The sequence below is a fragment of the Abramis brama genome (assembly GCF_963993115.1).
Source record: "Abramis brama genome assembly, chromosome: 17".
In the NCBI taxonomy this organism is placed as follows: Eukaryota; Metazoa; Chordata; class Actinopteri; order Cypriniformes; family Leuciscidae; genus Abramis; species Abramis brama.
The window spans coordinates 27824821-27837766 of record NC_139979.1 but is presented as its reverse complement, the minus strand read 5'-3'; the positions used below and the strand labels follow the sequence as shown (position 1 = coordinate 27837766).

At 36.4% G+C, this 12946-nt stretch overlaps 1 protein-coding gene across 7 annotated transcripts in view; it reads right to left on the bottom strand.

Moving 5' to 3' along the window:
• Window positions 1-12946, bottom strand: part of scgn (secretagogin, EF-hand calcium binding protein) — a 46984-nt gene that overhangs the window by 30436 nt on the left and 3602 nt on the right. For 4 of the 7 annotated variants that reach the window (XM_084089822.1, XM_084089824.1, XM_084089823.1 and 1 more), the window contains 3 exons: window positions 6573-6617; window positions 6367-6437; window positions 5075-5167 (listed from right to left, as the gene is read on the bottom strand). In XM_084089822.1, the coding sequence (XP_083945948.1) occupies window positions 5075-5167; window positions 6367-6437; window positions 6573-6617 (209 nt within the window). Of the gene's footprint in view, window positions 1-5074; window positions 5168-6366; window positions 6438-6572; window positions 9430-12946 lie in introns of those variants that run through there. The other 3 variants (XM_084089826.1, XM_084089828.1, XM_084089827.1) reach the window with 2 other exon arrangements.

Here is a 12946-nt window from a genome sequence, read left to right as displayed (position 1 = left end):
ATCAGCTTTTTGAACGAATCAGTTGAATCTCAATGACTCACTCATTAACAATGAATTTCTGCCACCTACTGGCGGTTTTAATTTCACATTTAAATGATCTTTTCATGGTTTAAATCATTTTATATATCAATATTCAACGTTTTATGTTTTAAACAAAACATTATTTATGTCTGTGTAAAAGCATCTAAATGCCATTTCAAATGCAGCTTCTGTGTTTCCTCTCCATTGCAAAGATTTTGTTGATACTTATTTAATTTGATTGGTAACAGCCCTATTGTGTCTTATTATTATAATTAAATTTAATTAAATGTATGAAATTGACACAAAAGATGATGCATGCATATAATTAGGTTTAAAAATACATTTATAAAGGTAAAAACTGACCGCCACACAGAATATAAGAAAATCAAAAACTTTAGGAGTCAGCTGTCAATGGCAGTCCTAAACATGCCAAGTTACCAGCACAATAACACACTCAGCAAAATATTGTCTAATTATCGTTATCGATAAAATCCCTGAAAATATAGAGATCATTTTTTGTCAATTTCGCACACCAATGAGGAATATTTTGGTCAATTTAGTCAGCTTTTTCAATGAACCAGAGAGAAACTTTGAGAAGAAGGATAATGGCATGGTCTCCATGCTAGCTACACTAATACTAGTAGTAAGGCTTTCCTCTGTGAAAGTACAATTTTGCCTGTATTATTGGTGTCCCTTTCAAAAATTGCTGTTGAGGAAAGTTATGTTAATTGTCCCCCCCAACATTTAGATGAAATTTACGCCCCTGATCAGTGGTGTTTATGTACGCATGGGCATCAGACGCTCCAAACATAGACACAATACTTGTTCTGCCAGAGATTGTTCTGTTCACTGATGACATCGACCCACCTTTAGATCGCGTTTCAACATTCAGAATGTTTTTATTTTTTATTTGTATTTTGGTGAGTTTATTATTATTATTTATTATTATTAAATCTGAATGATCCGTATGGTAACTATATGCAGTCCTTTGGCGTCTCCCTGTGGTCTTGTTTGGTATGGCAGGTTGACTTGTGCTTATTTGTTTAATTTACTGTATAACTGAGCACATTTTTGAGCACACGTGAGTACATTTTTAAGTTGTAAAGAATGTCTGCAGTGATATTTTTGGTTTAAATCTATATTGAATTTATTTTGTTGGGGGGGGGGGGGGGGGGGGGGGGGCTTGTAGTATTGATTCAGAGAGGAGCGGGGCTTTGGAGTAAAATGGTTAAGAACCACTGCTTTAATCCTTTAATCTAAATATTTACAATTAATTATAGCATGTTATTATTAATTATTCATATTTCCCTTTTGAGCTAATTTGCTACATCTCTTTCCCTCTCTCCCCCAGTTTTTCTCTCATTCTCTCTTTTTTCTTGTTTTGTAAAAGTTTTAAGGGGAGGAAAGACAAATTATTTCTACAGTTAAAAACCACCAATTCTTACAGGGGAGCAAATGCATTGAGAATTTGGAGACCCCTTTGTCCAAAATCAAAAGAAATGTTGGACAATATTAAGCTTATTAAACTTGTATTAAACTTGTGAATGATGCCACAGTTGGATGTCCATTATTTGGAGTGAATATGTAAATCTTGAATTTGCATAGTCAGGAGTTTGTTTTATTAGTTGTTTATGTGAGACTGTAATTATGAGGGAGGGGTTCTTTCAGAGAAATTTGCATTAATGAGAGGGACAAAAAAAGGGGATCCCTTGTCACCCCAGATATTTGCTTTTTGTATAGAGCCCTTAGCACAGAGTATACAAATTAATTCATAAAAGGTCTTAAAATCAAGGATGGGGAACATAAACTTGCATTGTATGCAGATGACGTGATCTTGTTTTTAACAGATGTTTAACAGAGAAACATAATTATCCTTAGGTGTTAGAAGAGATAGAGTTATTTGGAGATTTGTCAGGATAAAAATTAATTTTTAATAAGACAGAAGCTATGGAAATAGGGGGTAAATTACAAAAGGATTTTAAAAAGAAATATAATATTATATGGAACCAAACTGAAATAAGGTTGGGGGGTTGTTTTGAAAATTGAAATAAAAATGTAGCAAAAAAGTGTTTATTTAAACAATTCCGTCAAAGAAGCAACACACTAAAGCCTGTAAAGCATTGAAATAAATATCAGTAAATATTGGAAACTTAAATAATATAATAAAGTTAAATCTATTTTTTTTTTTTAAGTTCGTTTAATAAATTCCACACAAAGGAATTTAGGCTATTCCACATGAAGCCACGAGGAGGAAAGACCATCGATCTATTTTCTGATATCTTCATGTTTTCCACAAGGGCAAGACATTTAAGCTATGTTTGATATTGCGCTGCCAGAGAAAGCGAAAATAAAAATCACCTGCGTGTGTGAAACACGCTTTACAAATAAACTTGACGCGCCTTAGCCTACATGTCTAATAATAACAAGCACAAACTGTTAAAATGAATCTGATGTGCAAGTAAAAATGTAGGCTATCTGTCCTACAACGTTTTTCTACTTTACCACAGTAAAGAATATGAATAGGCCTAATTAAAAGCGAACCTAGGAAGAAATGTTTATAGGCCTAATCCCCTTCGAAAATCGAGACGTGAGTGAAGATTTGGGGGGAAAAACAAGAGATTACATGCAGAGATGAGTCACGATTTTTGAATATTCGATTAGTTTATTTAATTATAGAATTACTATAGAATATCGAATAGGTTGTGCAATTATTATCAAAAAAAAAAAAAAAAAAAAATTGGTGCTAATGCGGTGGTAACGCGTTCATATAATTAGGCCCTATACATTCTGTAATAATGTCCTGTGTCCTGAAAGATATTCCTTTTGTATGATCACGTATCCGATCGCATCCAACTGCACAGCATTGCAATCGTTAGCCTATTTTTACAAAAATTGCTTCTATGGGGCCATAATGTAAGCTACAAGGTAATGAAGCCTTTTATACATTTTCGTGTTTCTTTAGAAATAAATAATGGACAAATGGAGTCTTTAACGCCTCAGATGTGAAGTTAGTCGCTGTCAAAGTGACGCCAAAATGAATGGGAGTCAATGGGATGCTAACAGCAGGTGGGGGTCCGCTAGCCAATGGCGGCGCCCGGGGGTACCTTCAAAATAATAGAAATCCATGCCCCCCTGAGTAATGGGGTCTAGCATTGCCAAATGCTTGATGCCATTAGTAGGCTACATTAATATTCTGTGGGGGAAAGAAAAATATGAATAATTGTAACCTTTTAAAATGTTGGAAAAGAATATGTAAAGTGGTGAGTATTAGGGTTCATAAGAGAAATGGCAAAAGATCCAGATTTTAAACCAAATACTTTTGATGATGTAAGGTTTGGGCTAGCAAAGGGCTTATTAGATTCTTATCATCTTATTAAATCAAATTTATGGAGACAACGCGATGGGGACATTTGAGAAAAAAGGGGAAAAATATGTATTGTTTATAGGAAACTATTTTCAAATAAGAAGTTATTTAAAAGATTCAATTAAAAACTTTAGACGATATTCAATTGTTCACGATATTATAATTCACGATATTGTGCTTTATGATTAAAGTTAGAAAAATTAACAGAGTATAGAGTATAATTTAATAGAACGAATGAATAATATATAAAGGATAAGATTATCCCCCCCCCTCCCCCCCCCCCCCCCCCCCCGCCTTCCCGGAATGCTTTGCGGGCGCGTCAAAGTCGCTTGACGTCACCCATAGGAATATAGTGGAGAGCGGCGCGACAGAAGTGTCGCAAGGACAAGTGGATCAGCGCCGTGAGACTAGGGACATACAGCGACAAAGTCGCTGGCGGTGTGAACGAGGCTAGAAATGGGCTTGAATGAGCTCTTTGCCAGACTACTTGCAGAGCAAATCTAAATTTGCCGAAAGTTGTCTGGGTTTTCCCAGGCTAAAGATCTAGGTTAGATCTAGGTTCTAAAGTACATTCAATGGAGACAATAACATATAAAATGAAGAGCAAAAGTATACAGTTTAAAAAGACATGGGCACCTCTAAAATCAAAGAATATGTTATAAAATAAAGGAATATATATTACATGAATTACTTTTTTCATATAATCCTCCATTTTAATTTATCTAGCTACTTATTTTATTTATTTATTTATTTATTTATTATTTTTATATTATTATTTGATGTTTAAATAATTTTATTTGAATTATTTATTAGGAATGGAAAGACATAATTAAGTATAAAAAAATAAAAAAATAAAAACCTTTATTATCTTACCAAACATCTTTTGTGTTCCACTGAAGAAAAAGTCATACAGGTTAGAACAACATAAGAGGCAGTGAATGATTAATTTTTGGGGGGTGGACTAGCCATTAGTAGTGTACAGCTTTACAGCCCATACTTACATGGTGAAACAGTGGCAAATGAAAATGGCTATCACCTAAGAATCAGTTGTTAAATTGCAAAATCTATAATGTGCTTATGAAACTACACATTTGATTTCAGTAACAATGTGGTTCTGTCCATCACATTATAGCACTTGTAGTTTTAGCTCGTCTCTGACAGCTGGAAATAGTTATATCTAATCCAGTGTTTCAACCATCCCCAGCCTCACTTTACTTACAAATCTATTGCACAAATATGTAAAGGAAGCAAAACAACCATTTACATGACAAAGCAAATAATTTTAATGTCATTGATCTGACTAGTGCAACCGTGCTGGAAACAGCCGGAAGCCATAAAGCAGCTAGATAACAGCTGCAGCAAACCTCTGCCATCAATACATGCAGAAAGTAATTCAGCGGTTTGTTTGTTTTTCTTTTCACACAGAAAGACTAATTATAGAGGAGTAGCCAGAATGTAAGGCATGTGTTTAAAAACACTATGGGTTTTTATTATTCTCTTTCATGCTTAATTTTTACCAGTTCCATCAAATTATTGTTTATTATTATTAATTATTGACAATTAATTATTGTCAAATTATTAAAAATTATTTCATTTTTAAATATCAGTTTTTACTTCTATATAGGACTAAACACTACAAAAAATAAATTAAATAAAATTAAGGGAAATGTAAAAAAAAATGTGATGTACTTCCTCGATCTGCAGGCGTCCATCTGATGTGACATCATAGGCAGACATAAACCTCTTCTTTATCTGCTGCACGCTTCCCTTTGTTATCTTTTCCTAAGGAGAGTAGAGAAAACAAACTGGTTACCATGACCACATTTCCATAATTTACCTCTCATTAAGCTCACCAACATCACTCAGCAAAGCCATTAGATTGGTACACCTGTGCACCAATAGAGATGCCCTTAAGATATGCTGGTACACAGTGAACATCTGGCTCATCATTTATTTATAAAAGCCTGCTTGCTTACATCAATATAACGCTTAGTCACTGAGTGTACAAATTTAGCAATATCAACTTCAGAACTACTATTGTGTAAAAACAATGTAACACTGTACATTTAGTCAAAAGTTATCCTACGAAACATTTGTGGATCATATACACGATCATTGTAGATCTAACGACAGAAGTGGGTTTTAGAATCAGAAGAAAACACAGAACATGTATTTTTATCTTATGTGTCTAACCACAGTTTCCTGAAAAATTAAGTGTTGTTTGATTTCCTCAGAAGTTATTTGAATTTCTGAGTGCCAATCTGAGATCAAAACATTTCAGTCACAAGTGTACATGTGCGTACATTTTTTATACTATGATTACTATAGTGTGGCGAGCAGGACGAGGCCAAGGGCGTCGCGCAGGTGTCGCTCATCATTAGTCACGCCACCGGCCACAGCTGTTCTCACAGCCCTCGGCCTCGTCCTGCTTACCACATATAGTTTCTATAAAAAATAACATAAATAGTACCGTTACTGTTACTATAACTGTGATAAACTGTGGCATTGACCATCAAAATAAAACAAAATGACCATTTCTAGTACCACAACGATTTTAAAATAAATCAGCAGATGTTAAATGGCTGTTGACTTTATTATGTCAGCTTCCTTTAGAAAAGAGAGGACAGATTCTAGTGTGTAAACAGCCAGAGAAAACTGATGACCTAATTTACAAAAATAGTATGTTTGTTGTTCTTCCATAAATGTCAGCAATGTAATCAATAACACCTGTGTCATCAAAAACAACAATTATACCGGTGTCCAAAATGTATTGGACACACTTTATGATAAATTTCATTAATGAAATTAGCAAACATTGATTTACAAAAGATTATTAATTTATGTACATTTAGATTTATAAGTAATTGTCAATAAACTTTCTCATCTATTTGTATAGCTATCTTATTTAAATGTGCACAAACTACTGTTAACCATTATATAAAGTATTTTTTTTTTTTTTTTTTTTTTTTTTTTTTACATACCTCTGGCCCTAATTTCTTCAGCATGAGCAGGAAAAAGTCATCCAACTCTTTCCCTTCAATGTAGCCATTATCTGCAGAAAAGTATTTATCAATGAAATTGTATGAACAGATACAGATAGAGACCATACTTAAATCTAAACACAATACTCAGAATATATGTAAATATCACATCTGAGAGCAGAATTGAAATGATATTACATTCTCACCATCAGCATCAAAGTGTTGCCAAATCTGTAGAAAACCAGCAGCATCTAGGTTGGCAAAAGCACAGTCCATGATGGAAAAATAGCGTTAAGGATACAGGGATTATAGAGCAAGAGAAGAAATGCACCTGTGCTCAGAGAAAGCAACTGCAGATGTGGCCAATTTCCTCTGACTCACTGTGTCAGAAAAAAACCCCTCCTCTTTCACACCACGTATCAGTCATATGCTGAGAGCCTGATATGATCTAAGGACAAACTTTAGTATGTTTTATCATGATAAAATTGTAGGCTTATTACTTATTACATGTTACTTCACATTCACTACCAGAAACTATTAGCAAACTGTTTGAATAAAAAGTAGGAAATGGAAGAATACTACAACTGTAGAATATTTAATATAATGGTGTACATAGCAAAAAGCATGTGTTATTTCTGTTTTTACATAGATTCCTCACCAATCAAAAGTCAAAAGTTAATATAACATACATAATATATGAATAAATATGAAATTGTGTTTGATTTTCCTAGGTTTTCTGTAGTCTTCTTATCTGAGTTTCTTTATTAATCTAGTTTGTTAATTAGTTCAGTTCTCCTCCGTTCCCTGCCTGTTTGTCTGTGCTTTCTGCTTGATTTGAGTGCAATCTGTTCAGGTGTGTCTTGCTAATTAGCTACCTTGTCTTCCATGTATTTAAGCCCTCAGTTTCAGTCTGTTCCTTGTCTTCAATTGTTTTTGTTATTTAATGTCCGTTACATGGTTGTGATACCCCTTCTCTGAGTTTACTTTTTCCATTTGGATTTATTTATTAAAGAATCGTTTGCTCGCTCAGATAATCTTCATCATTGTGCACTTACATTACAGCCACCTAACCATGACAGAATGGAAGTCCCATACTTTAGGGATTTAACAGCACTGCCAATAAAAATGGTCACAGTGCCTCCAAGTCCAAAGACTGCAGCATTGCCAATGCAAATGGTCACAATGCTTCCACTGAGTGGTATCCCCGAATCCGTTCCAGTGAGTAATGTTCCTGAGTCTGTTCCAGTGAAACAAATTTCCGAGTCTGTTCCAGTGAGAAAACTTCCCGAGCTGGTTCTAGTGTTAAAAATTCCCAAATCCGTTCCATTGAATGAAGTTCCCGAATCCGTTCCAGTGAATGAAATTCCCGTCTGTTCCACTGAGTGAAATTCCCCAGTCCGTTCCAGTGAGCGAAATTCCAGAGCCTGCCTATATGCCCTGGTGGGATCGAAGAGGTGATAATTTCCATTTAAGTTGGTGCACCAGCCCATGAGCCCGCTCCAGTCGCTGAGTCCGCTCCAGTGATGGCTCCAGCCCCTGAGCCCAGTCCTGTGTCCGCTCCAGCCCCAGAGCCCGATCTAGGCCCAGAGCCCAGCCCAGAGAGTGCAGCGCTGACCCATCATGGCTACTGCTATTTTGTGTGTGTGTGGACAGCACACACAGCCATATTTCCTCCCAAAGCCGCCCGCTCTCCAAGGCACGGCCACGGAGGCAGTCCCAGATCCACCCGCTCTCCCAGACAAGGCCATGGAGGCCGGTCCTTCCTGGCTCCTCAAACTGCTGGCTCCCCGAGCTGCCTGTGCCTATCTGGTTCCCTGTAACATTGGTACCGCCCTGGAGGCTTACTCTTACTACCTAAGCCACCCCGGCCTGGTCAGCCTCCAGGGCACCCACTCTTGGTCTTGTGAACCCTGGTTCTAAGATGCTTTTTCACTGCCTCGCATATTCTAAGCATATCACTGAACACTGTGCATGGCATCATGTCAACCTACAGCCATAGGCAGTGAGTGAATAAATTGTGTATGCATATGGCCTCGATATTTTTTGGTGACATGATATATTGCCCATTATGTTTACATTTTGTCCTTCGCGCTAAGCCACCCCGGCCTATAATATAAAATTAATATTTTGTATATATAAATATACACATCGATATATTTATATATCCAAAATAATTATGCACAGTACACACACATATATTATGCAAACACAAACTTTTATTTTGAATGTGATTAATCGTTTCACAGCCCTAGTAAATTCACGCTGTGCATCAGCTGGGTATGGCAGGGTAAATGACGGCTGTCATAGTCTATATGGTCGCCCTCGCCCAGTAAGTTTAAAGGGGTCATATAATGCCATTTTTGTACAAGCTAATATGATTCTTTAGGGTCTAAATTAAAAGTTTGTAATATACTTTAATTAAAAATTCTCATTAGTATTGTAAGAAAACACTCATTTTACCTGGTCAAAAACAGCTCTGTTTTCAGCAAGCCGTTTAAAGGTGAACTAAGTAACTTTTTTATCTTAACCGAACAGCTTCGGAGTCATTGGAATGGTTATATGACTGTTTTCGGGTTGAATGGTGGTCTTCTCGCACCCCCCGAGTGCCTGTGAGCGGAAAAACCACACTTGCAACTTTGGGCCGGCGGCGTGATATTAGGTCTCACGATGTAACGAATTGCTTTACGGCACTGCACACATACACTATTTAAACATGTATATGCTGGCCTTCTGTGTATCATACATACCTCAGTGGACATGGCTCCGTGCGTTCGCCGGCTTCTTTGAAAACAAATGCACAGGACCAGCGGGAGAAGATGGTAGGGGGGCGAGTCGCCAACGAGTTTTGACGACAGTGTTGTCAAATATTTATTCCGAAGCTGTAGGGGGAGCTCTATAGAGAAACCCGCGAGCAAAAAGCGAAATCGGCAAAGCTGCATAATGCTGCTTTAAGTGCATGTGTCTTTAAATGATAATGAGCTTTGCTCACCCCACCCCTCTGTTCTGTGCGTGCAACACAATAACAATAACACAATAACCTTGTCAACACAATAACACAATAACCATAATGCATTGTTCATTATAAACGTGGGATTATGAATTATATTGAGAACGTCGTACATAGAAAACATGAGTGTAAAAATAGCCGCATTCATCGTGAAGCGTGCAGCTAGCGATTTGCAAAGATTAATATAAAGATTAATATAAAGGTTAATAAAACGTTACACTCACTTCTTCTTCTGGAGGTGCAGCAGGAACACGAATAGTTGGTACCGATCCTTTTTTCCATTCTGCTCATAGACAGTGCTCCAGTGAGTATCAACAATAGCTAAGTTTCCACCCACTTGTCAATCGAATTATCTGAAGTTCGGTAAAAAAAACTCATGCGAATAAAGCTGGTGAAAGTGTGTTTCCATCCAACGGCTTTAAAGCGAATAAAAACCTGTGCGTAATGACGTCACATGCTGTTTTGCGATCAAATTGGTATATCGAATTGATTTGAGACAATGTAAGGTGTTTCCATTCATTTTCGCACTGAATCGCACAACATTCAAGCAAACATTTGCGAACAAAGTTTTGCTAGACAATGGATCGCACCATCTACCAACAAATGATCAATATTGCACAAGTTTTAATAGTGCTTAGAGTCCTGCACGGGTCCATTTTTGGAGAGTGAGACCCGCCCCTGCCCGTACCCGCAAAGTTCAGCACCAGATCCGACCCGTAATAATATCAAATATTCATTGGTTGATGAAACATTGATTAAAATTAAGATACAATTAATACAAAACGAAATTCACTTTAAAGAAAGGCTTTTTACAAAAACAAACTTAATAAAGTGGTCAAAATCATGTCTGCCCACACCATTTGTCTCCCGATATTCGGGATCATCTTATCTTATTCATGCTTTTCACTTTTCATATAATCAACATGAAATTGAAAAAAATATATATTATTTTTTAATTGTAGGTTCGTGGCCCTGAGTGTTGCAATTTCGGTTTCATTTCGCATATAGGCTACAGCCCTTAATCTGACGCCACGGGTTATTATTTAAAAGAAAGAGCGTAGCCTACGTTTGTATGTAGGCCTATATATGGGCAATTTATATACACAATACTTAGCCTACTAAAATATAATTAATATCATTTTATTGCATTTGCATTAGTTGTTTGAAGAGTAAAACAAAAAAAAACTCGTTCGGTCTTAACGCAAGTTTACAACCGGCAAGTCAAAATTAATTGGGTCGGCCCTAAATTGACAGGGTCGGTCGGGTTACGGCAAAATGGCCTGACTAAAACACATATTTGCGTATGTGTAATGGTAATTTAGACATACAAATATTGCACATATTGTTCATCCGCTACCTGCCCGCAAGGAGTTCATTATCCGCCCGCATCCCCGTCACAATCCACCCGTTTTAGCCACTTTTTATGCGGTTACCCGTCCCGTTGCAGGACTCTGATAGTGCTTATGTGCTAGCTGATACCGACATTATTTGACTATTATGACATTTCTTAGATTTTTGCTATCTAAAATAGCCGTTTTATTTTTCTGGTAAATTAAATTTAAAAAGTATCTGGTCTCCTTGTTTGTCCACTTCTGTCTTTTTTGACACCCGAAATGTGTGCAAACCATAGGCAGTATATAAGAGGTGCAAACAGAGCTGAAATACTGAGCGGAAATGAACTAAAACTTCTTCTTCTATGTTTTGTGGCGGGTTGCAACCATAAAATGACCTAAAACTTAATCGCAATTCATTATTTATTCGGCAAATAACGTTTCCATCAGCGTTTATCGCATAATTTCATTTGAGTCGATATTCATGAAATTCAATCGAATTTTACTGTTTCCATAAGGCATTTTTCATTCGATATCACTTAATTCGGATAAAAAAGTGTGGTTGGAAACATAGCTAATGACGCGCGGACTATGATGACAGACAGCTCGCTCACGATTGGGGGCGGGACTGTGTTGAAATGCTGCTGTCAATCAACAATCGTGGGAGGGGCGTCCGACCGTGTGACGTCACTAGGTCGAACGGCTTGATTTGAGAGATTGGAAAACATATAAGGAGATTAAAAAAAAAACACTGGATGGATTTTTATCATTTTATGATGGTTGTGTACAGGCACTGCCAACACACATTTCAGTACAATCAACTTGTAAAAGTGCATGTACCATTATATGACCCCTTTAAAAAAAGAATAATATTAATAAATTAAGATATAAATCAATATAATTAGTTGTAAATTAAATATTTTAAACACATACAAAAAGGAAAGAATAATGCATTGACTTCAGTATATAATAGGCCTATTTTACGACAGATTTGCATCGGCTTTAAAAATCAAATAAAAAAAATCCACCATTCTCTGACATTAAATGGGAGCAGGACTTTTTTTCTCTGTGTGTGTGTGTTCCGTAAAAAGAAGGTAATGAGCCTTTAGAACAACATAAGGTGAGTGAGTTACCCTAGTTCACAGTTCCAATAAGTTGCAATGGGTTAAATAAACTCAATAAACTAAATGAACTAAATAAGCAGATACAGAGCACAGACCAGTATTGAGGTGTTCAGGAAATACGCAGCAGTTATAACTTTGTTTTTGCAGAGGTCATTTCATTAATATTGAGTATCAATTGATGCCATAGTAAACGACGAGGCTGAATAGCTCTTAGCTTCTTAGCTTTAATAGCTCTTAGCTTTGCTGCTCTTATTTGTGTTTTATGTGTTGTTATGTAGGTATTCTTTTCTTTTAATCTGGTTGTTCTGTAAAGCACTTTGGTCAGCCTAGTAGCTGTTGTAAAAAAAAAATCTGTAAATGTTGTAAATGTTTTCTGGCTGCTCTCTTGTTGTACCACAGCGTTGGACTATTTCCTTTAATCTTCTTTAAGCGCAATGGAGCAACTGTGTCTAAAGTGCTGGAAAAGAGAGAGTCAATCATTTCTGTAGCAACATCGAGTTCTTCTAAGCTATCTGGGATGCTGACGAGATGAAACTGATCAGGAAAATTATTTATAAAGCAATCTTTAATGGCAGAAGTGATAGTTCTACCATATTTATAACACAGAGTCGGCTTTGCAACCTTGGCTAAATTAAGTATAAATGAGATTAAATAATGATCTGAGATGTCATCGCTCTGCTGCAGAATTTCAATGGCATCAGCATTGATTCCAAGTGACAATATTAGATTTAAAGTATGATTATGACAATGAGTAGTTCCTGACACGTGTTGTCTAACTCCAGTAGAGTTTAGATTGTCTGTAAATGCTAATCCCAATGTGTCTTTTCATTATCTACATGGATATTAAAATCACCAACAATTAGGACTTTATCTGCAGCCAGTACTAACTCTGATAGAAAAATCAGCAAATTCTTTGATAAAATCTGTATGGTGCCTTGGTGGCCTGTATACAGTAGCCAGCACAAATGTCAAACATGATTTATCACTTACGCTAGATAACATTAGAGAAAGCACCATCACTTCAAAATAATTATATTTGAAACTAGACTTCTGAGTAATACTGAAGATATTACTATAAATTACAGCAATACCTCCCCCTTTTCCTTTTAAACCAGCCT